This window comes from Spinacia oleracea, chromosome 4, assembly GCF_020520425.1.
Source record: "Spinacia oleracea cultivar Varoflay chromosome 4, BTI_SOV_V1, whole genome shotgun sequence".
Lineage (NCBI taxonomy): Eukaryota > Viridiplantae > Streptophyta > Magnoliopsida > Caryophyllales > Amaranthaceae > Spinacia > Spinacia oleracea.
The window spans coordinates 169,412,757-169,439,402 of NC_079490.1; the positions used below are offsets into that span (position 1 = coordinate 169,412,757).

The 26,646-nt window shown below is 34.4% G+C and overlaps 3 protein-coding genes across 3 annotated transcripts; all 3 read left to right on the forward strand.

Annotated features, from left to right (window-relative positions):
• Nucleotides 1-203: 203 nt before the first annotated feature.
• LOC110784289 (palmitoyl-monogalactosyldiacylglycerol delta-7 desaturase, chloroplastic) lies at nt 204-3,574 on the forward strand. The gene is made up of 5 exons (XM_021988732.2): nt 204-847; nt 1,974-2,114; nt 2,237-2,377; nt 3,052-3,158; nt 3,245-3,574. Exons 1-5 carry the CDS (start codon nt 296-298, stop codon nt 3,456-3,458), a joined length of 1,155 nt encoding a protein of 384 aa, XP_021844424.1. The 5' UTR covers nt 204-295; the 3' UTR covers nt 3,459-3,574.
• Nucleotides 3,575-5,869: 2,295 nt separating this feature from the next.
• LOC110784290 (uncharacterized) lies at nt 5,870-14,837 on the forward strand. The gene is made up of 13 exons (XM_021988734.2): nt 5,870-6,142; nt 7,998-8,332; nt 8,609-8,737; nt 9,690-9,782; nt 9,906-9,985; nt 11,342-11,455; nt 12,270-12,343; nt 12,933-13,009; nt 13,310-13,393; nt 13,472-13,564; nt 13,658-13,765; nt 13,895-13,969; nt 14,285-14,837. Exons 2-13 carry the CDS (start codon nt 8,003-8,005, stop codon nt 14,708-14,710), a joined length of 1,683 nt encoding a protein of 560 aa, XP_021844426.1. The 5' UTR covers nt 5,870-6,142; nt 7,998-8,002; the 3' UTR covers nt 14,711-14,837.
• A 9,221-nt stretch (nt 14,838-24,058) lies between these two features.
• On the forward strand, nt 24,059-26,034 carry LOC130472153 (uncharacterized). The gene is made up of 3 exons (XM_056842620.1): nt 24,059-24,905; nt 24,995-25,190; nt 25,508-26,034. The coding sequence occupies exons 1-2, from the start codon at nt 24,059-24,061 to the stop codon at nt 24,997-24,999; spliced, it is 852 nt and encodes a 283-aa protein (XP_056698598.1). The 3' UTR covers nt 25,000-25,190; nt 25,508-26,034.
• The last annotated feature ends 612 nt before the right edge of the window (nt 26,035-26,646 follow it).

The following is a 26,646-nucleotide window of genomic DNA, read 5'->3' on the forward strand; positions in this document are numbered from 1 at the left end:
GAGGAACCAATATCTTTACTAAATTCGGAATTTTCTAAGATAAAAAAAGGGAATTAAGGGATAGATTTGGATTCTTTACTTACGTATTAGACGATTACAATCTCACATTGAAACAAAAAAAATCCATTCCTTATCAATCCACGTAGTACATTAGACCCACTTGACCTCTCACTCTAAAAACTTCTGACCACGAAAACGTTACAACAAATTCTCTTGTCAAATTATTAAAAAAAAAAAAAGCAAAACCCCCATAAAACCCTAACATAATCACAAATTCAAAAGTTCACCCGTTTTAATGGCTCTCATTGCATCAACCCCAAACCAATCATCCATTTATCTTTCCTCTCAAAATAAACCCCAAAATAAAACATTATGCTACAAATTTAAACTACCAATTTTAAAAAACACCATTTCAAATCGTTTAACACTAACATTTCACACCCCCATTTGCAAACATGGCGATTCATCAAGCACCCCTAACGAGGGGAAAACAAAAAAGACGAGATTATCGGCGGCGGTATCTACAACACCAGGTTTCGAGTCGTATTCACATAAGATTTGGTGGTCGGATGTTGCAGTGAAGAATGTAACGAATGTTCTTGTGGATGGGAAATGGGATTCAGTATCAATTGGGAATTTAAGTGCTGTGGTTGGAATGCATGGGTTGGCTCTTTTTGCGCCGTTTAATTTTAATTGGGGTGCGTTTTGGGTGGCTGTGGTTTTGTATTTGGCAACTGGGTTGTTGGGTATTACGCTGTCGTTTCACCGGAATTTGGCCCACAAGAGTTTCAAGCTGCCTAAATGGCTCGAGTACTTGTTTGCTTATTGCGGGGTGTTGGCCCTTCAGGTTGGTTTTTTTGTTAGGAAATAGTTGTCACATTGTTACATTTCGCAATCCTTTTTTATAAGTATAGTCGATTACCACATACTCAATCTAATACTTTGAAGTTTGAGGTTTATGTCAATAGAAACTAGTAGACCTGATCAAAAGTCAAGTTGGATTCGGGCCGGGCCGAGGGTGAGGGCTTAAAAATATGTCCATTATGTCGTGCCGGGCCTAATTTCGGGCTATTTCGGGTCAAAATAGCGGGCTCTTGGGGTATTTTTGAGGGGAAATCTATGACTAAGTTTTATTTTTTTACGTTACCCCCAAGCCCACAAATTACTTTTAAAAGTTCGGGCTGGGCCGGACCCGAAAATCGGGGCAATATATTCTGCCCAAAATTCGGTATTTTTCGGGCTGGGTCGGGCCGGCACTTGTTGATCAGCTCTGGGAGACTAGAAAGTAGGAGCTTGTGTTTAAAATGGACGCAAGTGATTTTTACGGGCACCCATTAATAGGTATACTAATACATGTAGAGTATCAATACAAGTCATTTTGTATCATTGGTAGTTTGGTACTGACATATATTCTGTGTTGGCACTAAAATTCAGTGAATTGGATGACTTATGTCTAATTTAGTAGCAAACTACTTGACTGTTTAGAAAATTTCGGGTTGGGGATAAAATTAAGTCCAATGTTTGTTTAGGGAGATAAACATAATAGATTCCACCAATTTAATACGATATCAAGCAATGAGGTGGTTTAAGGATAAGGATATAGTTTTTGTTTGAATTTAGTAATGGTTTGAAAATTGAAATTATATGGTGATATATTTTAATATTCTATCAAAATTTGTGTCTAATGATTATTTTAACCAATTAAATACATTTGGTCATTTAATATCTCATACTTTTCTATTGGAACATCAAATTTTTTCTCATTTTCTCAATATCAATTTTAATAAGAGTCATTACAAACTTAATTTTTCTTGTTTAAATAAAAAAATTAGAGGAATCTCAATACACATTAATTAATCGTTAATAAACGTGTAAAAGACCAAACATAAATAACAAAATGAAACAGAGGGAGTATAATATATTTTGTTATTTGACTGATTTGGTTTTAATTTGATTATTATTGGAATTTTCAGGGGAATCCAATTGATTGGGTGAGCACACACAGGTACCACCATCAATTTTGTGATTCTGAGCAAGACCCACATAGTCCACTTGAAGGATTTTGGTTCAGCCACATGAATTGGATGTTTGATGCTAACATTGTTAACGAAAGGGTAAATACAGAGTATTCCCTCTGTTTTTTTTTGTTTTTTTTTTTTAAGTTGTTCTTTGTTGAAATATTTTATTTTATTGGAAGAAATATACGATTGATCATGATTATTTATCGAATTTGCAGTGTGGTGTGCAAGACAATGTAGGAGACCTAGAGAAACAACCATTCTACAGGTTTATGAGGAGTTCATACATTTTGCACCCACTTATTCTCGCAGGATTACTCTATGCTTTTGGTGGATTTCCCTACATTGTTTGGGGGATGGTAAGCATTCCAACGCCCATATCCTAATCTTATTTTGTTGTGTATCTATTATTAGTGGCTTAATCCCCTCAAAGATGTTTGTGGGTCGGGTTGGGCTGGACTTTGTGCCGAGCCCATGTGAATCAGTCCTGAAGCGCCAAACTCACTTATTTTAGGCAAGGTCGGGCCAGGTAGAGCATTTTGAAAAGGCGGCACAGTCTATACACACGGGGTGTCCTCGTGTCTGGTCGTGCCTAATCCTTATGTTATATGCAGTTTCGCATGTTTTGTCGTGTCGTGCCTTGTCGTACATTTTCCAAAAAATATTGCGGCCCGAGCCTAGCCACGGCCTACAACTTCATGCCCGTGAAAAGCCGTGCTTTTTTGGTGACCATGTCGGGCCGTGCTCTTTCCATGCCCATGTCAAACCATGTTTTTTTCGTGCATGCGGCGGGCCATGCCTTTTTTCGTGTCGGATTGTGCCGTGCTTTTTTTTTCGTGTCGGATCATGTCGTGCATGACCATCTTTACATTTAGACCAAGCTTTTTTCGTGCTCGTGACGAGTCATGCTTTTTCTCGTGTTGGATCTTGTCGTGCTTTTTTTTCCGTGTTGGATTGTGCCATGCATGACCATCTTTACATTTAGACCAAGCTATAATTCCTAACAATTTTGTGACATTAAACAATGATGTAGGGTGTAAGAACTGCATGGGTATATCACATAACATGGTTCGTGAACTCTGCTAGTCATGTATGGGGAACTCAAGATTGGAATACCGGTGATTTATCAAGAAATAACTGGTAATATATCCGATTTCATTACTAAAATTTCGAAATTTCTCGTCTTTCTCTAATTTAATTTGTGAAATTATATTGAAAACTTTCAGGTGGGTAGCATTGCTTTCATTTGGGGAAGGTTGGCATAACAATCATCACGCGTTCGAGTACTCGGCTCGACATGGTTTAGAATGGTGGCAATTTGATATGACTTGGTATACAATCAAATTTCTTCAAGTTATTGGTTTGGCTAAGGATGTGAAGCTACCTACTGAGATTCACAAACAACGTATGGCTATTCAAAACGACGGTGTTTCAACTTGAGCTAATTGGATGAATTTTTTTAAAAGTCATAATGTATATTCGTGTAACTTTGTTATAGAGAGACACTCAAATTGGTCGTGATAATTTTGAATCCGGCATAAGCTCCTTGTTTTGAAGATTTGTTGTTGCCTTTTGTTAGAGTATGTAACGAATAACTTTTACGAGTAATCGTGTAATTAACTACTCTTTTCACATTCATAATTAAATATAATTGATAAAGTATAATACTAATCTTGGGGCTTCAACCATCAGCTTAAACTTTTGGTTGAGTTGGTCCTCTATCAATAATCCATTTAAAATACTCGTGAAATATAGTATAAATTGTGGGATATAAATACTCCCTCCGTCCCGGAATACTCGCAACAGTTTGACTTTTTGCACTATTTACATAATTCACTTTGACCCTATTTTATTTATAGTATATGAAAATAAGAGTTAGCATATAATATATTGTTGGCTTCATCTTAATATATATTTTCAAAATATTACTCCCTCCGTCTCTTTTTATTTTTTAAGTTTGGTGTTTTGCACGCGTTTTAACGATTAATTAATGTGCATTGAGATTCTTCTAAGTTTTTCATGTAAACGAGGAAAATTACGTTTATTTATAATGTTTTCACTCTTATCAAAATTCTGATATGGGGAAAATGAGAAAAAGTTAATGTCTTTATAGAAAAGTGTGAGGGATTAAATGACTCAATTGATTTAATTGGTTAATATAATAATTGGGTGCAAATTTTGATAGAATATTAAATCATTTATGTGATAATATAAAAGGAAATGTAAATAACATTTTGAAACACCAAAAAAGGAAAACGTAAAAAACAAAAAGAGACGGAGGGAGTAATATTTTATACTTCCTCCGTCTTTTAATACTCGCAACGTTTGGACTTTTGCCACTATTCATATAATCTACTTTGACTATTCTTAGTGCTTTTTATATAAGATAAAACATAGTAATGTGGAATCTTGTTAGATTCGTCTCAATGTGTATTTTCAAAATATCAACTTTTTATAATTTTTGCATAAAGAGAATTTAAGATATAAATGATCAAAGTTAAGCATTGGCATGCGTGAAACTAACAAACGTTGCGAGTATTAAAATACGGAGGAAATAAGTTTTTATAGTATATAATTGAAGATATTGATGGTCAAAGTTGTGCATTGGCAAGCGTGTTCAGTCAAATCGTTGTGAGTATTCCGGGACGGAGGGAGTAATAATGTTGAAATATCATCCGTAGTATAGAAAAAGTGAAAACATAACATTATAATCTCAATACTAATCTATTGAAAGGCGTTTTCAAGTCTGTCACCAATACGTGGCACACTTTTTTTTTTCCTTTCTAGTTAGGTTATTCAACGAGGCTCATTATAAATCAACCACGTATATCTAAAACAATAAAAAAAACGAAGTACTTCGTATATGATAATCACAATTCACAATCCTTGAACATGCGATCTCAAAAGCTGTTCAATAAGCACTTAACAAACTGTTAAATTATTTAATCTTAGACACGGAGTACTTCTATACTTTTAATCAAACTATAATGGAGTCGAGGCTAGTCATCAATTTTAGGCACACACGTGAGTCGGGTATCTACGTGTTTGAGGTGATCGCGCTTGTTAATAATGATTTTAATGTTCGAGCAATGCGAACTCAAATGAGTTAGCTTGACTCGTTAAGAAAAAAGACTTATCGAACTCGTTTGTATTTCGAGTTCAAACTACTCTTTATTGCGTGAGAATGGTTTGATTTGAAATATTAAGTGAGCTTTTAAACTGAACTACGAAACAAAACTTAGTTTAATAAATAAGCTAGTTTTGGAAGTATGTATAATGTATGAGTTCTACCCTGTAGGATTTTTATTTTTACGAGGCCTTCTAAGATTTTTTTTCTCCGCCATATAGAATTTGCAAAATATATGATCACCATGTACATTTTCCTTTATTAATAGAAAAGCAATTTACGAGTCATAACCGATCTTATTTTATTTATTTTTTTGACGTAAAGAGAGCTATAAAAAGTAAGACGATAAAAGGTGTAGATGATATTCGACCTCAAGTCTTGGGTATCACCCTCAAGACTTTATCAAGTACTTATTTGTGACGGGTCTTATAAATGAGCATGAAAAAAAATGTTTAACAAGTCACAATAATAATGTTTGTGCACATAAACGAGTCGAGCATATATGACGGACTCGTGGTCATCTACTAAGGTTCGCTGACCAAACAAGACCTTAATTTTGAATAGACATTGTTCGATTTTTTATGAACAATGAACGATTTTTAAACGAGTTTGTTCACAACAACTAACGATTTTTAAACAAGTTTATTCACGCACAACGAAAGATTTTTAAAACGAGTTTGTTCACGAACATATCAACTCATTTGCACCCACGTGGCCATATGTGCAAATAAGAAAATTCCCAAATGCATTTTCTCTCTCCTCAGATTCCAACTCACTGATGTTCTTCTCCTCCTCCCTCCTCCCCCTATTCCCGCCTCCGGAGTTCTGATTGCCTCCACCTCCACTTAAAACCCTAACTGCTTCCCTCCAACAAAACCACCATCTTGTAGTTGTATCACCACCGTTAGCCGCGCCGCCTATAGTCAACCACCGCTAGTCGGCGCCGCCTCTGCCAACCACCTCTCCTCTGCGGCTGCTACTCAGTTTTGACGACAGTGTATAGCTTCTTTTCGTCATATATTTTCTTCACTTATCTACTATGTTGTTTTATGTTTTGATTTTTCTGTTGATTTTATTTGTATTTGTATAGACTCGAAAAGTAGTTAGTCTCATGCGGAGATGATGGATTTTGCCTATGTTTCAAATGATAAAATCTTGTTAAATATGTTCTGTTGGGGGGGGGGGGGGGGGTTCTGTTGGCTTTGTTTTGGTGATGTTTTATGTCTAGTTAGTCTATACCCAGTTCATAATTGTCCATGAAAATCATGTAATCGTTTCACTTTGTTTCACAAGTATAATTTATGAGTTGATTGAACAAAAATTAGGGCAAATTTTTAATAAGTTAATTTGAATTCTGGAGCTTGAGAAAATGTAGGTGGTTGGTGTCTTTTGTTCATAAGAAGGTAGTGCATTGAGTTAGATTTGCACCCCTGATGCCTTAATAAGTTTGATGATTAACAAGGCCTCAATACTTTTGAACCACTTCAACCATTCAGCCTAATTTCGTAGGCTTTTGTTTATAACCCATATACGTTCGGATGGAAAACCGTGAACATTGGCCCTTTTCTCCCTGAGCCCAGGGTGGGAGCGCCCCGTCTTCCCTGTGTCAGGGATGGGCCTGGGTATTATGTTATGCATATGGATTTCAGAAAATGGTCATGGACTTGATCAGCATTTTAGTTTGACTATTGGATTGTTATTTGATATCTATTAAAACCGGTTTCGTGCAATATAAGTGCTTGCAATGGAGCTTTTTATTGGTTGAATTGAAGATAGATTGTACACCTAGGTCGTACAAACTTAATTGAATTGTGTATTATTACTGTAGTTTTGCTTTGTTGACGTTTGAACTGGTTTTTTTGCCTCTGTTTGTTACGGAGTAGATCATAACTTAGAAATAATTTCTGTAAAGATTGTGAACTGGATTGAATGACTTAATATCTTTTATTTATCTATTTTATGTTAGCTTGACTCCCAGGAAGTTAATATTTAGTACTGCCATTCTGCCACTCAATAGTATCCTCAGAGGGATTTCATTTAAGAGAGGGTGTAACTGGTTATATACTTATATGTGATCAGATAATGCCTATGCAATGCCTTTGTCTGCTTATATCCTAATAACCTTACACTTAGGGAGGTTGTGTCAGCCCGCTCAGCATGGAACCTGCAGCAAACTGTACAACCAAGAACTTCTGCCAATGGTTTTAATTGCCGCAGAGTTGAAATGAGCAATAATTTAAGGGCATAATAAAGTTTAGTTTGATTGAATTAATGTTTATATTCTAATGTAATTTATGAGTTTGATTGAATAAGAATTCAGGCAATTTTTTTTTTCTTTTTTAAATATTTGAATTTTGAAGCTTGAGAAAATTGGTGGTGGTGATTTTGTACTTTTGTTCATGAGAAGATTGTGTATTAGGTTAGATTCGGTACCCCTGACGCCTTAAGAAGTTTGATGATTACAAGGCCTTAATACCATGAAACCACTTCAACCATTCAACCTAATTTCGCAGAATTTTGTTTATGACCTTTTATATTAGGATGGAAAACTATGAAAATGGGCCTTCTCTCCCTGGCCCATGGTGGGAGCCCCCTCCTGCACTGGCTCAGGGACGGGCTTGCGTTTATGTTGACTTCGGTGACTTTGTATGTGAAGTTCTGAGTGATTTTTTTTCCTAATTCATTGTGGGTATCATCATATGAACGTAAATTCTTGGGGATTGATTTATAAGCCCTTTGAAGTTTAGGGATTTTATTGCCTTTCCAAAGTAAAACTCTGCTGTTACAAAATTAACTGCCGGATCTCGATCGGAGGCTAGTGAAGTAGTAATGGCAATTTTTGTTTGGAACAGTGAAAATGTCAGAAAATGTCGCAGTAGAGCATACGGAAGGAGAAACAGTGACACCTAAGTACAAAGATGATACGAACAGAGGAGAGGATATAGAAGGAGAAGGGGAAGAAGAAGAGGAGGATTGGTCTTCAGATTCTGATATAGTGGAGGCTTTAGATTGGTTGGATATGAAAGACGTTGATGAGGGCGGTGTTGAAGGTGGATCAATTACCCTTAATGCTCGACGACCCAATGCCCATGGCGGGGCTTTGTCTAGGTCAAGGACTTCAACGCTTCAACCCCTCTCTAATCGCAGCCAGAAGATTACTCATCATTTCCGTGCTTCTCCTCTAGAGGTATTAATTATCCCATATCCATTAACTCCTCAACTTGAGCCTCTTGTACAATATTTTATTTCCACTGGTTTAGCCATGCGTTATATGTTCTTTTGCAAATTCTTTGTCGTAAATTTTGGAGGAATTGATTAGAAGTAATTAATCAACTATGATCTATACATCTTGATTTCATTTGGAAATTGGTTAAATACCCAATTAATTTGTTAACTTTTTAATCGCATGGCTCTTTGCTTCAGTGACATTTGAGTATTTTGATTCAAGTTTATGTTCTTACAGGAATGGGAGGGCAGGACAAATGTTGGTATGTCCAACTCAGTCACCACTGCAATTCGTGAGAGTGTGCGGGGGATGGCTATTGGTAAAAAAAAGAACACAGAGAAAGCAGATCGTGCAACTGTTGAACAGGTGGGTAAACACTACATTGTAGGACTAGCTGTCTTTTTTTCTTGAAGTTATCTGCTTATCTCCTCTTATGTGTACCTCTCTAAGAACCATTTTGTTTATGTTTATTTTATATGTTATTGGGTACTATTTATCTACTCATTATTGCCCCTTTACTTCATGTCAGTTGCTATATTTTTCTTCTACGTCAGTGGTGAACTTCTGTTCTCTTTTAGCGTAATATTACATATTTTAGTAGTTACACAGTCCCATTTTTTCACAGATGGTTTTTCAAAATTAATTTGTTTCTTTTTACATCTATATTACTTAGCTTTTCTTTCCTGATAGGATTATATCTTTAACTCTAAGAGTGTAGCTATAACTTGGGCAGTAAACGAATAAAATTATTTTCACACTAAGAGCACTTTTTTGACACGTAAATCTTTCTCACATTTAATTATCCAACACCCCCCCCCCCCCCCCCCCCACAAGGAAAATTCCTAGCTCCCCTGTTGATGGGAGCTAAGCACCCCACGCCTCAATGGCGGACAGTGGAAGCTCTGGAGCTCCCCACCTCCAGTTGGTAGTGTATCATAATGGAAATAGTTAAAATGAATAAATTATAAGGCATTCTCCAAGGGATGATAATGCATTGACATTAGAAAGAACCAATACATGCTGCACAAAGCATTGCTCACAAGTCACAACGAAGTCAACCAAAAGATAGCCTACCGTAAAAAACTCATCATATCAGTTACATATTTGCTACACAATATAATTTTAGTGCTAACCTGGTAGTTGATTTTATTAACTGACTTATCTAGTGATCAATTTCTTGCAGCAAACTTTTGTTGCTTCTTTCTTTTAGGACTTTGTATATTGTTCCTGTGAGTGTGCATCCGTCATTTGATTATTTTTAGTTGACTTTGATTTATATTGATTTCACTATGTCTACAATAATGTTATTATATTCCAGGCTATTGACCCCAGGACTCGAATGGTTCTCTTCAAAATGTTGAATCGTGGTGTGTTCAATGATATAAATGGCTGTATATCAACAGGGAAAGAGGTAAATATCTTTCATTATCTATATTGCAGTATATCATATGTCTCCAGATTTAGCTGTATGGTGTATGACTGTATGTGATAGGTAACTCAGTTATTTACATGAGTATGCTTCTTTTTTGTGCAGGCTAATGTTTACCATGCAACAAAGTCTGATGGTAACGAATTGGCTATTAAAGTTTACAAAACTTCAGTTTTGGTGTTCAAGTAAGTAAAAATGATAGTTCAACATTTCTCATTACTGAATGATCTTACATGTTAAGTGCTGAGAAACGTCAGTGACTATGTATGGAGAGTTTCTCGACAGATTCTTGGATGCAGATTATGATGACATAAACCTGATAATATGCATCAGGAATAATTCATGCTGAACCAAGTACCAGATTGTATTACTGTAAATTTGATGGAGTCTTTTTTCTCTTTCGTTCTACTTTCAAAGACGAACAGCATTACAAGTTGATAAGAAACAATTTCACATCTTTACTACATATTTCAAAGGCGTTGCCTTTCACCAAACACTGCCATGTAAACCTTCACCTTGATAATTATATGGCATCATGTCATATACCTTACAGTCTCTCTCATGTTCAGTTGTTCACTAGCATTTCAAATAAATGTTCAGTTGTTCACTAGCATTTCAAATAAATAAATAAACATTTTGCGTTACCTATCCTTGAACCCAAGACATCTTAGTTTTGTTGCATTGTTTGAACCACCTATTTCAAATTATTAAGTGATGATTGCTAGGGGAAATTGTCAAAAAAACACCTTACTTCAAACACAAGTTGTGAACAACTACATAAATCGTTTTTTTGTGTGTGAAATAAAACCTTAAAAATGTTTTCTTTGAAAAACAACACCTTGTTGCTGACTTGCTGGAATCTGGCAAAAAACGTCTAATTTCCAGGATGACTTGTTTTTTCCTCTCTTTTTTTTCCGCGTTGTAAGTTGTAACACACTTTTTATTTTCATTATCCTTTTCTCCTTCCCAGTGTATAAAAAAGCTCTAGGCGCACCAAGGTGAGATTGTGTGAGGAAAAGAAAGAAAATATGATTTTCTTGGTTCATCTATTTTAACCTGCAAGTCCAAGAGATTCCTGTGGATCTTGTATGATTTGGTAGTTTGGTACTATGCTTTCATATAACTTGGATACACCATTCTGTTCCCTAAATATAATTTCCATTATTGTTCCTTGTGTTCTTCCATGCTCGACTTGCTTTACCTCTTCCTTCTATCTATCAGGCATTCAGGCTTATTCTAATGTTTCTTAATTCTCAAAGCCTCCGACTGATAACAACCTGCCATTTCTAGTTGACACGAACAATAGGAAAAATGCTAGAAGTTGATTGACAAAATTGATAGTGGACTTTAACCTAAAAAAGTAATCATTTCCCACGATTTTTTTCCCGGATTTCCCAGAAGGATAGTGGGAAACTCAATACAGGGCAGAGGGTGTATTACTTTTTTACCGTTTAATAGCTTCCTAGCAAATTTATTGAGAAAAAATACTGTTCTTTTTTTTGTCTTCTAATTTCAATTATTCTTTTCTTGAAAAAAAATAGAGATAGAGATAGATACGTGCAAGGGGACTATCGTTTCAGACATGGGTACTGCAAGCACAATCCTCGGAAAATGGTCAAGACATGGGCAGAAAAAGAAATGAGGAATCTTATAAGGTACTTTTGTTAATCTTGTTTAATAAGAGATATGTCCGTAACACTTGGGTGCAAAATATGATATGCTGATTGCCACAAAGCAATATGTGGAGGCTGGATATGATATGCTGATTGAGAGTTTAAAATTCAGCTGGATGTGAGAGGATGGGCTCACTGAGTCACCCAATGTGAAAGCAACTTAAATTCTAGTAGTAGTTCTAAATGTTGCTGGCACAACTTGACCCATTTTTATACTCTCTCCTGGTTGACCTGTGACTCTGTAAGCTATGTAAATCTGTAGATTGCATGTACTAGCCAAAGCCTTCTGTCCAATTTTGTGTTATCTCCAATTCTCCATGTCAACTTTTTTTGTGCGAAGTGAATTATTGTGGTTGGTGGAGAGACAGTTAAGCAATTGGCAATATGCCACTACGCTGATTGCTAAGTAGTACTCCGTAGTTGCTAACACAGGGTTGTTAAGTTTACTCTTTGAGAAATCTCCTTGATATTTGTGTAGATTGTTTCCCCATGTATACCAGTGACTCAGTAGGTGTAGCGCAACTTGTAAATGAAATAGTTGAAACCTTATTGTGTTTGAAGCATTTTAATTTTTGACGTCTTACATTCATCTTTTACTTCACTCGATGTTTAACTGTAATGCATAAAAACTAAAACTTTTGACAATGATTTTAAGATATGTTTTGGTCTTTCTTGCCAACGCACATAAAAATCCAATGCGGGAATAGAGCACAAGTGCCATCTCCTTTTTTTTATTCTTAGTTGTTGAAGTTGAGCAAAATAACTATTATTGAGTTGCAAATTCTGTGAAATGCAGGCTGAAAGCAGCTGGGTTACGCTGTCCTACACCTGTTCTTTTGAGACTCCATGTTCTAGTCATGGAATTCATTGGTAATTTCTCAAAGTTCCCTTTTTTCTTATATACTTCGTATAAAGAATTTTACTAAGCTAGAAAAAGAAAGTAGAAGTCTCCCCAAATCAGTGAAGAATCAGCCAAGACCGTGTGGCCAATTACCCAGAGTAATTAATTTGGCATATTTATTAATTTTATACGAGTATCAAAATCCACAGAGTATTCCTCAGTTTGCCTCTTAATTTATTTAGGTTTTCCCCGGGGCTAACCGTCTCTTCATTTTAAGACCAATTAATATCTTGTTTTTTAGGCTAAGTCACTCTCAAAGTTGTGCTTCAGAAACGTGTAAGTCAAAGTAGAACAATTAAAAAAACCAAGGGAGTAAAAGTACAACGAACAAGAATGGGAGGGTCACATCTATAATAAGCTTTCATGAAAAATATTTAGGCAAAATTAATGAAGGAATATATATGAAGTATTTGATTTGTGAATGAAGGCACAAACGTAGTATTAGTATAATACAAGGATGAAATCCAAAAGTTATACCGCTATTTATTTTTACATTTTGGCAGAGGTTCTTATCAGATTCTTGATATTTCCTGTGCCTTTGAACCTTTTGCTTTGCAGGGAAGGCAGGTTGGGCAGCACCTCGACTCAAAGATGCAGATTTATCTCTTGACAAGTTGCGGGAATGTTATGTAGAGGTACAGTTCGACTCTTTCTCGCATTCTCTTTCCCCCTCCTCCTAATTGGACAAAATCTGGTCATGATCGTTCCAATCCTGTAGTAATGTTTCATTTTTTCTCTGTTACTGGCCACCAGAGAAATATAGCTATGATTATTTAAGTCCTAAAACACACGTTTGTTCCTAAACTATATTTTTCAGTACAGTATTATGTAACCACCTAATATATGGGATAAATTTCATTGTTTTCCCATTATTTAAAATGCCATGGAATATATGCCACCACTTCTAACACTTGATGTGCCCATTCTGTTTCAAGATTATTACAGCAATGCGGACTCTGTATCAGAAGTGTAAATTGGTACATGGGGATCTCAGCGAGTATAATATACTATATTATGAGGTATGCTTGTATTATGCCTATCTTCTATACGTCTACGCCTCATGAAACAAGGTTACATTGAACGTGCATGGATTGTAGGGTCACTTGTATGTTATTGATGTCTCGCAATCCGTTGATCTTGACCATCCTCACGCACTTGATTTCTTACGTGAAGACTGTCTTCATGTTTCTGTAAGTAATATTTTCTTTACCTCCTGGATTCTCCTCTTTGTAATCCAGTTATATCTTCACCTTTCAAGTTATAATACAATTATTCACGTGCAGGATTTCTTTAGGAAAAGTGGTGTGGCTGTTATGAATATCCGAGAACTTTTTGATTTCATTGTGGATCCAACCATTACTGATGAAGCCGTGGATACTTACCTTGAAGAGGTATATGAAGGAAGGCATTCGTCGCCGTATATTTTTGTCATTTTTTCTTTTTTCTTTTTTCTCTATCCTAGCCTAAGCATTTAAAATTTTGTGTGAAAAAAACTATATCAACCTCGCTATATTTATCAGGTACAACAAAAGATTTTGGCTCGAGGGGATGTGATGTCTGCCGAGGAGCAAATCGCAGACTCTGTATTTGTTCAGGTACCTTTTTTGTTAATGGTCACCGTGTTTATAGTCGACTGCCCATAATATCTCCCGTGATACAGAGATATGCATAATGCATGGATTTCCTTGGTGGTGTTTTATATGGAAGATCACTTTTTCTTTGTTAGGCTCCGTTCTATTTGACTTAATTTGTCTGCACTTATATTATCTGAACTTTTTGTCTGAGGAAACTTATTTGTGTGAAAATGTCCGAAAAAATAACTTACGTTTTCTGAACTTACATTATCTGAACTTAAATGAACTTATTCCAAACCTATTCTAAACCTATTCTCGTGTCTTTTTTTTTTCCAGTCGTTCATCCCAAAGACGCTAGAAGAAGTCAAAGATGCCGAGGAAGATGCATTTCGATTAACTAGCGGGAAGGACACGGGAGATATGTACTACAAAACCATCACCGGACTCAAGTCGGCATTTAGTATGACTCAAACTTCTGCTGCACAGAAAGACCAGAATCAGGTAAAAGCAGCTACTCATCCTGATTTGAGTGTCAGCGAAACGGATTCCGGAACAGATGATGATGAAAGTGAAGATAATGATGGAAGTTTTAGTGAATCAGAAGAGAAAGCAAGTAAGCTGACTCCTGAAGATATAAAGGCTGCTAGGAAGGAAAACAAGAAGAAAGTTAAAGAGGAGAAGAGAGAATCCAGAAAGACCAAGATCCCAAAAGCTGTGAAGAAGAAGAAAAAGAAGCTTTCTAAATCTGTTAAAACGAGGTAGTTTATTCTGTTACATAAATATAGAACAAAATTTTGTAGAAATAGTCATTCTGAAGAGAACCTATACTCCTATAGTTGAAATATGCCGTTTTTAGTCTTCTTTTATGGTAAACAGAATTGAGCTGAAATTTGTGTTTTTTTGGGTGTATGCTTATGTTGTTAGTACGAAGTATATAGATATATTACTCCCTTTTGCCCAACACCTCATTAGTGTCTATTAGGGCTGTCCAAAACTGGATATCCAATTCAATCCGATCTGTTCCGGAAATTAGGATATCTGAAAATTTTGAGTCGGTAAAATTTGATCCGGAAAAGTTGGCTATCCGGTTTTTCGGATATGATCCAACCCGAAAACAAGTATATGTCGAAAAACACGATCAATATTTTTGAATACGCTAGTGTCGACTAGTGGAGCATGGTTGTGTGATAGAGGAGAGAGATGAAAGAGAGGTTATTGGCTGCGGGAGAGGAGAGTTAGTGAACCGACACTACTATAGTTTAAGGTTTTCTTTTGGTTTTTGAAATAAACTTTTGTTCCCAAAACAAAATCGGATATTTCTGATATTCGGAAATTTTAAAGTAGCGATCCAAATCCAATCCGTAAAAATCCCGATTGGATTGACCGGAACATGGATCGGATACTTTGGCCAGCCCTAGTACCTATGATCCAACCATATATGTTTTGGTACTAATCTCTCGTGATCAGAGGGATTCGACTAAGACTTTTTCTTTTTTTTGATGCAAGCATGGTACGTTAATTAAAAAAAGTTAAAGAGGTTACAAAAGAGTTTAAGGGACTTGTCCTCCAAAATAACACCCAAAACATATCCGTGTGGGTAAAAGTTTCAAGTTATGTTAGGGGTTAGACATTCAAATTCATGCCATGTTTTAGGGATCCTAAAGAGGGGCTAAAAGTTATCCTATTATTTACTAAGTGGAAGAGGTAATCATACTGTCTCGAGCAATGAGTCCTCACTAAGTCACTATCACTTATGAGCAATTACACTAAACTGATCAATTAAATTTACCTAAACAATAAACCAGAAAAAAGTACTCGGGAAATGATAAATTCAAGGAAGAATTTCACTTCTTCCAAAGAAATCAACTATAAAAAAATGTGGATTTCTTTGGAAGAAGTAAAATTTTCCTTGGATTTATCACTTCCCAAAGTACTCCTTCCGTCCTTTCTTGTTCTTTACGTATTTCATTAATGTATCTCATTTTGTTCTTTACATTTTATTTTACATTTTATTTTATATTGTCACATAAATACACCAAGCGTTCGGGGGTTCAATCCCCACTAGGGGCACTTTGAGGGAGGGTTCCCCTTATCACTCCCCCCGCTCTCAAAGTGTCTAGCCTGTTAACCCGGGCAGGTTGACCCGTGCGGGGTTCCGACCTGGTAGAGCTTTTCATCTTACCTTGCAAAAAAAAAAAAAAAAAAATGTCACATAAAGTCATAAATGCCTTTATATTCTACCCTTTTCCGTTGGAGCATTAAATCTTTCTCAATTTTCTAATGTCAAATTTTAAATAAAAGTGAGAACATTATAAATAAACGTAATTTGCCTTGTTTTAAAACAAATAGAGGAATTTCATTGCACTGTACCTTTCAACGATATAAATTGGCCATTATAACAAAACATATTATACTCCGTTTATAAATGCTAACGTACTCATTTTGTCACATAAAGTTCTTCCCATCTAGCAAAGATTGATCTAGTGGTAAAAATGTTTGACCTCAAGGTTATGTGATCAAGCACCATTAGGAGCTCATTAAAATAAGGTTTTCCCTTATAATCCCCCTCACTTCCAATAAATATGACCTGCATATGGCTCAGCTCGGCTCATTGGAATATTGCCTAGAGTACATAAGCAAGGAGAGTTGAAATTAAAAGCATGACTATGAAGTCTATGTTAATTTATTAGTCAATTAAGCTTTATTTATTCATGGATATTATCACCATAAAAGTGCTTTGCTTTGCACTAAACATTCCCCATTTCTTTTTCCCAACAATTAGCTGACATCATCTGATGCATGCTTGATTGCTTGAATTCTTCTCTGTGTTTTTCTCGGTTTTTTTTTTTTTTTTTTTTTCCCCTCATGCCTCTTTTATATTCGTGGTAATGTTTTTTTTATTTTTATATGTAGTAATCCGTATAATATAAGGAAAGAAAATTCAGGCGGATTACCAAAAATCATCCTTTGGATGATATACAATGAGAACGAGTATATTTGTGGTAATGTAATTTTACTAAACTGGACTTATCGCACTTATTTCCCTCGTTCCATAAATATTGCATCATCTTGTTTATTACAATATTCACACTAGATGACATTAGGCCTTATTTTATGATTCATACCTAAATTGTAGTCGTGTGATATATCGCTAGATTCGTATTGACATATACTTCATATTTTCTAAACAACAACTTTTTATAATTTTTAGTTATACATAATTCGATATATTAAGAGTTAAAGTATGTGTCGGAAAGCGTATAGTCAATCATGTTGCAATACGGAGTATTTAAGAAACAAAGGAAGTATTTTAATTGTAAATTGTACTTCGTATTTGGATAACCTTTATTTTTCTTATCTCATCTATGAAGACTTACATTTCTTTAAATAAGTGAAAATAAGGTACACAAAAATGCATCCAAACCATCATTAACATGGTCCAAGAATGCCTAAGAGCATCAATAGTAAGGTTTACATCATAAGAATTATATAACTATAACCATAATTTGGGATCGAATTTTGTATACCTCATTTACCATCAAAAAAATAAAAAATGTAATGTGATATGAAATATGACTATTTTATAAAGTGGATTACATTTATATCAAATGTAAAGTAAGCTCTCACATAATGAGGAGTAAAAACGAAGACTTTTGTAACGTCAATAGAAAGCATGCTTTAGAAATGAAGCACAATCTAGAAGTAAGTAAACAAATGAACATGCTTACTTCCTTTTAAGTTGTGTACTCCCATCATTTTTTACACTAGGGTTTCGTGCATGCTCTTCTACAAACAATAATACTATACTATATCTCTCTTTCATGAACTTGATCAATTATTTTATCATATGATTGCATAATTAATTACATGCTCATAACATATAACTACTGTTTTACATCATTATTTCATCACTATATATATGAGTATTATAATATTAAATTATAACATTTAGCAGTATAATACTATAATATAATTATTGGGGTGGTCTTGAATCTGATTTTAAAATTATTCCATATGAATTCGACTATCCACGCACTCTTTAGGTAGAATAATATTCAACCAGCCTATAATAACATAAATTTAATAAAGTTAAATTCAACCTATTCTTTTGGACTGATCTGGATTAATATTATTGATATTGAGCTGAATTGGACTTAATTTATTAAAAATGAACTCAACTGAACTGAAATTCTAAAGAAAAAATGTCAAAAATAACAGGATCATATATAGACCCTAATACTAGAAGCTAATAGAGGTAACTGGTAAGCATCTAGCTACCAATCGATATAAAATAGAACTTGTTATCACTTTAATCCCCCTCCCCCCTCATTTTTAATTATCATCGTTATAACGACAAGAATCTTTGAAACGACGGTAACGACAGACTCCTTGACACGACAAGACAAACATATAACATTTTTTTTTTCTTGTACATGACTCCTTGACACGACAAGACAGACATATAACATTTTTTATTTCTCCAATCGCAAAGTTCGTGAAACTGTCGTTCCGATTGCAGGATTGTATTGAGGATAACATAGTTATTCTATATGATAGAATATCGTATGTATTAGAGTTATGTTATAACTAAGCTATATGATATAAGATAGAAGTCTAAATGAATTAAGAAACCTGCGAAAAGTAGCTACTAATATATTTTATCATAAATAGAGGCGCATGTCCACAAATAATCAGATACAACACAACATTATATTTTCCTCATTAATAATACGAAGTATATTTTATCATTATCTCATGATTATATTTATTTATTTGATGTTATGAAAATTTTGTAATTTATATTTATTATTATTACTCCATATTATCTAAATTATCATAAAAAACCGAACAACGAACTTTGAAATATCAAAAGGTCTTGCGCGCACAAGGTGTACAATAAATTTATTGTACACCAAGATAACTTTTATGCAGTTTTTTTGTAACTTTAACCTACTTTTTTGTAACTTTTATATTATAAAATAAAAAGTTGATAAATAAACATTTCAAGTGGTTAAATGATTAATTTATACATTATTATTGATTTTGAAGAAATAATTTTTATTTAAATGAAAAAAACTTATCACCAAAAATAGATAACTTTTACATATATAAAGGTAACTTTTAAGCATTTTGAGTCAACTTTTACTCCGATGTACGATATTTATTGTACACCACTTGTAAATAAGAATTTGTGTTGAAATATTTACGTACTTTACAATTTTTTTAAAGAGAGTACATGAATATGGTTGTTGTCGAAAGGTGCAAAATAATGCGGTATGAATGTCCCATTCCCGTGACCCCCGCATACATATATTCTTTCTCTTACATTTCCTAATTTGGGATAATGTCAATAATCCTAAAACATGAATAATAATGACACCTGAATTTTATCCCCATTCCCTTGCATTTATCACTAGTTTTACTCAACCCCCACAATTCCGAATTTGGATCCTCTACATTTCTTTTCATCAATTTAATATTTTAAGATGAAGACACCTAAATTAATAAATAAATAAATAAATCGACCCCTATTTTCACCTTTGATGTATTTATAACAACACCATCAAACACTACAAGAAATTGTACCATTAATGTCACGAAATCCCGTCGCAAAGGCCGCCAATAATCGTTGATTAACAGCGAGATTTCCTGTCGCGAACCCGTCATAAAAGGAGGCCGTCATTAATGGAAAATCTCGTCGTTAATCCGTCTTAAAAAATATTTGCGACGGTTGTTACCGTCTTTGTTTGGTTGTTAGTCCCGTCGCAAACCCGTCGTTATTATATTGTCATTAAAAATATAAATTCTTATAGTGAAAGTTTCCGAAGTCCCATATCACATTCCCCTTTCCATCTAACCGTTTTTTTTTGGTATCTACACACTTTGCTTTGCCATATTATTCATATCTTTCACTTTTGACCAATGTTGGTGATTTCATTATGCATACTATTGTGAGATCTTGTTAGATTTATCCATGCTCTTTAATTTTAGAGGGAATATCACTAAAAACGGCTTTGAGCTTGAGATTTTGTTAGATTTGTTAGCTTTTTATTCAACATAGATTTTCACTGTCATATTGTTGTATTGTGTGGTGTCATGAGGTGTTTCAAAAAATAAAAAAGAACCCGATATAGTTTCGATTACATGTCAATGTCGTCTGGTAATTTATTTTGTGTTGGTTCTTGTTGTGGCTCAACGTAGGAGATCGGCGAGGCGGCATGCTGTGATGTGTGAGCAAACACATCACAATGCCAAACATGTATGGACTACTATTTCTTTAAAAAAGAGTATTATTTCGTTAAACAAATTACCATTTCGATAAAAAAAAAACATGTACCATTTCATTAAAAACAGAGAACCATTTCAATTAAAACATACACCATTTCATTAAACTTTTTTGCTGTTTTATTTTTGTAAAAACATAACAGACTGCGATTTTTACTTCCCTAAACACAGGGCTATTTTTAGTACGAGTACTTTTCCACCCTTAATTGGTAGAAAAAGACAAGCGTCAACTCCAAAAACAAAAACAAAAAAAAAAAGCCGAGGAACAAGTACAGGAAATGTCAAGTAAAAGTAGACAATTATAAACAATGACAGTCTGACTATCAACGAATGAAAGCCTACTATTTCGGGGGATCAATAAAGTTAATTCCAGAAATTAACAAACAAAAATAAAAAAGAAAGCAAGTGAATAGTTGAATAGATTTGTGATAATGGTGAGTTTATCTTTCAAACTCACTAATTTTTTACTAGTGAGTTTACGATAATGTTGATTAGATTTGCGATAATGGTGAGTTTATTTTCCAACTCAACTTTTGTCACATTAGTTTTTCACTATTTTTTATTTTCAAAAGGTCTTGCGCGCATAAGGTGCACAATAAATTTATTGTACACCAAGATAACTTTAACTATTTTTTTTGTAACTTTAACTTAGTTTTGATTAACTTTTATATTAGTAAAAAAAATTGATAGATAAATATTTTAAAGGGTTAAATTATTAATTTTATACATTATTAGTGATTTTGAAGAAATAAGTTTTACTAAAATGAAAAAATTTATCACTTAAAAATAGATAACTTTTACATATATATGCTTAACTTTTAAGCATTTTGAGTTAACTTTTACTCCGGTGTACAATATTTATTGTACACCCATTGTAAATAAGAATTTGTGTTTTATTTTCTTCTTTATTATTGGATCAGACATAATACTCTCCTTATATTACACATGCATTAAATTAAAAAAGACAATTAAATGTGATGATGTGACATGAGTTGATTTGACAAAAGGTCTTGCACGCACAAGATATACAATAAATTTATAGTTCAAAGGAACAACTTTCGCCAAATTTTTTTATAACTTTTAATATATTTTTATTGACTTTATATAATGAAAAAAAAATTGATAGATAAACATTTAAAGGGTTAAATAGTTACATTTATACAATATTAGAATTAAGCCCGTGCAATGCACGCATCAATACATTAAAATTACAGAGGGAATGCATGATTTGTTACTTTTTTATGGGGTAAAAGTATTAATGACATGATTTTCCGTCGTAAAAGAACAATTACAACGTGATCCCGTCACAAGTCCGTCGTGAAAGGGGGGTTGAGTCGTCATAATTGACTACCTCATCATAGATACCCTGTCGTAGAATATTTCATTTAAAACACAGGATTTGTGTCCGTCATAAATAACCCTTCGTTAATGAGATTTTTTTTTGGTGTAATGTAGTTGTATTATTATATAGAGCATGGTAGTTGATTCCTAATAAAAATTATTATTATCTTTTACTAAGTATTTATTTATTATTTAAACTCGTTGCAAAATTTATCTCTTATTGTCTTTTACCGGTATTTGACTCCTATTCTCATTATTATAATTTAAAAATAAAATTAATATCTGATTATGTGTGTGTATATAAAGGGGAGTTTTTTCAAGAGAATTTAGAGCGTCCACGTAGGATTGTTTAGCCAAAAATTACTATTAAATGTAAAAAAAAATCACTAAAATATAGATAAATTTTTACATAAACACGGATTATAACTTTTTAATCATTTTGAGTTAACTTTTACTGGGGAGAGATTATTTTAATGTGTTTGGTAACCAAGTAAACTTGGAAATGTGAGGAAAAGTAAAACTATGAAAATCTGTAGAAAAGCAAATCTGAAGAAATACGTAGAAATCACAAATTTTAATTTGTTTGGCTAATTATTATGGAAACAAGAAAAATTAAAATATCTCATATATTTCACTTCTTTAATTTTGTTTTCCTCATTTTTCCACAGTTTTTCCATCACTTTTGAGAGGAAAAGTATGGAAAATAAAACAGGCAAAATATAACTAGTTGATTTTCATAGATTTCCACACATTTAATTTTCCTCACTTTTCCATTTAAATTACCAAACAAGCTAAAATTAAGGAATTCTCATATTTCCACAATTTTACACATTTTTCCTCATTAAACTAGAGTTCTCAAACACAGTGTTTGGGTTGGTCTGATTAGAGAAAAAAAGTGAATTGTGAGTGAGTTTTTAATTTTAAACTATTTCTAAATTTATTATTGTCTTTTACCACATTACTAATTAGTAATTATCCTAAGATTATAGGTCCAGACTCTTTTTCAGACAAAAATAGAGAGGGGAGATAAATAAAAGGAGGCGGAGAGGAGAGAGAAAAGGAAAGGGGGGGGGGGCGCAGCTAGATGGGCTAGTGGTATGGGTGAGTACAGGGATGGGAGGGTGGCTGCCTGTCACCACTCACCACTCACCCGCACTTGGAAACTCCGCATGCTGTCTAACTTCTGCGCCATTTTACTGCTCAATTTCTAACAAATGGTGGCATTTCTCTCTCTCTGCATTTATGTTATGTGGGTGGTTTATGCAAAAAGTGATTAATGTATGGTTTGGTTATTCCCCCACATTTACCTCGATGCTTGCTCTTTTTGCTTCACGCTTCTCCTTTTTTTTTTTCTTTTTTTTTTTTAGTTTTTACCTTTCTTTGAAATATAAATGTACTTTAGACTTTAAGGGTACGGGAGCGGAATTTCGGCATGCTGGGCGTTTTGTGTACCATTCATTAAAAAGAAAGTATCATTTCGTCAAACGGGGTATCATTACGATAAAAACATGTATCATTGAAATTCAATGTATTTACAGAAATACCCCTGTGATGTATTTTGAAACACATCACAACATGCCGAATTTACTTCCTCTTAAGGGTACCCCTTCCTCCTAAGGTTATCAAACCGGTCATTTTACATTGTCTAGTGCCTACTGCCTAGTTATTTAAGCCTTTTATTTTTAATTTTTACTTTGTAAGTTGACGTTTTTAATAGTCATTACGGAGTAGTAACTTACGAGCATACGATTTGAAACGTACTAATTTACTTGTTTTAGACCATGTTTGAAACATCATACGAAATACTATTGTGTACTCCTGGTGTAAAATTTGTTATATATCGGTTGTACATTTGTAGAACATGAGTTGGTTTTTTCGAAAGAGCCAATCAATCCCAATATGTTTCAATCAGGTAGATATAAAAATTTAATCTTTTGCAATCAGATATGATTGACCAAGTTGTATAGTGTTAGCATTATAGATTGTAATCTAGCTTATGCATTGTAATGATCAATAAGATGATCAAATAACAAGACTGCCTTGCTGTTACTCTAGCTGATGAGTCAGCACCTATGCTAACTGATTCTTCAAGAATCAGTTACTTGTTATAACTGATTGTAACAAACAGAAGATTCTAGACTTCTGCTCTCTTATATAAGCTGTAATATGCTGATTTATTAATACAATTACAAAATTCCTATTTTCTGGAATCCTAAATCTAACATGGTATCAGAGCAGTGTGCTCGTTTCTGAAAAATTCCGCAGAAATTTTCAGTTGTTTTCAATTGTTTCTGATCTTTTCTTCTCTGAGAAATCGATTTGTTCTTCTCACTGTTTGAGAAATTTTTCAAATACCTGCTGATTGCTTCAATTCTGAGTTGATATCTTCGTGTTTTGATCTGGAAATTCGTATTGCAATTGTTTGCTTGTTGATCAAGTTTCTACAACATTCATTTCTGAGATTTCGGTTTTTGATTATTGAAAATGGAAAACGAAAATCATAGCCAGAGAAGATCAACTTTGCCTCCTAATCAAGATCCTGCAAGCATCTTCTACATTCATCCATCTGATGCAAATTCAGTGCAGCTGATTTCATTCAAGTTCAATGGTGAAGGCTACACAAGCTGGAAGAGGTCTATGCTGTTGGCCTTGTCTGCAAAGAACAAAATAGGTTTTGTTGATGGCAGCATTGAGAAGCCAGATCCTGGATCACTTGAATGCAAGGCTTGGGAGAGGTGCAATGATCTGGTTTGTTCTCTTATTCTGTGTAATCTTGATGAAATCATTTCTAAGAGTGTGATGTTCCTTAAATCTGCAAGAGCTATTTGGATTGATTTGGAAGAGAGATTTGGCTTTGCTTCGATGGCACAAATCTACTCACTAGAACAGAAATTGTCTGAAATCAGTCAAGGAAACAAGACTGTTTCTGAGTTTTTCACTGAAATTAAGTCGATATGGGATGCAATTGAGGAAGCACACCCTATGCCATATTGCACTTGCAACAACTGTACTTGTAATGTGACTAAAAAATTCTTTCAGAGACAGCAAGAAAAAATGGTAATGCAGTTCATGATGAAGCTGACTGATCAGTATGCAACTATAAGAGGCAATGTTTTGATGGTGCCAGAATTACCAAAGGTTTCAGAAGCTTACAGGCTCTTTGCACAGGAAGAAAGACATCAAGAAGTTTCTCATACAAACAACTCTTCAGAACCAGTTGCTTTTGCTGCTGAGAAAAGAAGGTTTGGGGGAGACAATTGGAATAATAGAAACAAATCACAGGCAACTGGTTATCAAAGAACAGGTGCTAATAATAAGCAAGGGAGAACAGGTGCAAATTACTTCTATACCAATTGTCAAATTCCAAGGCACAGCATTGAGAGATGTTTTAAGATAATTGGATATCCACCTGGTTTTCAGTCTAAAGAACACAGAACTGCTGCATTATCTCATGATAATCATTCTGGTGTTGAACCACCACCATTGCCAAAACCAGAAGCCACTCCAGAAATCACAGTAGATCAGTATCAGCAGTTGATGAGCTTATTAACTAAACAACAACAGAATGCAGGAGCTGGAACTGTCAATCAAACCAACAATCTAGCTATGATGGCAGGTAATCTTTGCTTGTTATCTCAGAATAATTCTAAATGGTTGCTTGATAGTGGTGCTTCAGATCATTTTTGTCATGATTTGTCACAATTTTCTGAGTATAAGTCAATTGAACATCAAGGACAATGCATAATTATACCAGATGGAACTAAAGTGGGAGTGAAACATGTTGGTTCTGTACAACTGAGTGATGATATTATACTGAAAAATGTTCTTCATGTTCCAAATTTTAAGTATAACCTGATATCAGTTCACAAGTTGTGCAAGGATTTGGATTGTGAGATTCATTTTACTCACAATAAATGTTTTGTTTGCTGCCAGAAAGGGAGTTTGATTCCTCTTGGTGATGTCAGTTCTGGACTATACAATGTTGGGGAACAAGTACCACCAAAAACAACTTCTGAGCAGTCTCATACATGCAACACAGGTTGCTTATCAGTTGTAGATAATGCTAAGTTGTGGCATCTAAGACTAGGTCATTTGCCTTTTAGTCAATTGAAGTTAATAATTCCAGATTGTGAAGTCAAAAGTTGTATACAAGATACTATCTGTCAGGTTTGTCCTGTGTCAAAACAAACCAGACTTAGCTTCCCTCATAGTAGTATCAGTACCTTAACACCTTTTGACTTGATTCATATAGATGTATGGGGTCCACATTCTGTAAAGACTCCTACAGGGTGTAATCAGTTTCTCACTATAGTGGATGACTATAGTAGATTCACTTGGATACATTTGTTGAGAAATAAAAAGGATGTTGTTTCTGTTATGACTGATTTTTTAAACATGGTGAAAACACAATTTGGTGTCATGATTAAGTGTATAAGATCAGATAATGCCAAAGAGCTGTGTGAAGGTGATATTAGGAAATTGTGTCAACAACATGGCATTTTGAGCCAAACAAGCTGTAGTCATACCCCACAGCAGAATGGGGTGGTTGAAAGGAAACACAAACATTTGTTGGAAACTGCTAGAGCCTTATACATTCAATCAAAAGTGCCTGACAGGTTTTGGGGAGATTGTGTTCTCTGTGCAGCTTACTTGATTAACAGAATGCCATTGAAAGCTATAGATCTCAATACACCTTATTACAGAATGTATGGGAAGCTACCTAATCTGGATCACTTGAGAACTTTTGGTTGTTTATGCTATGTTTCCACCTCTAAGGTTGGAAGAACTAAGATGGATTACAGGGCCACACCCTGTGTTTTTCTTGGATATTCCACAACACAAAAGGGTTACAAGGTTCTTGAGGTTGATACCAATAAACAGTTTGTCACCAGAGACATTAAATTTCATGAAAGACATTTTCCTTTCCATCTTTACCATAAACACAAAACACCACTCTCAAACTATACCAATGCCATTTATCTTCCTGCTATTTCTTCTCCCCCAACTTTTGATACACCAGACTTCACTACACCAGAAACCACTTTTCCATCCAATGACACATTTTCAAATTC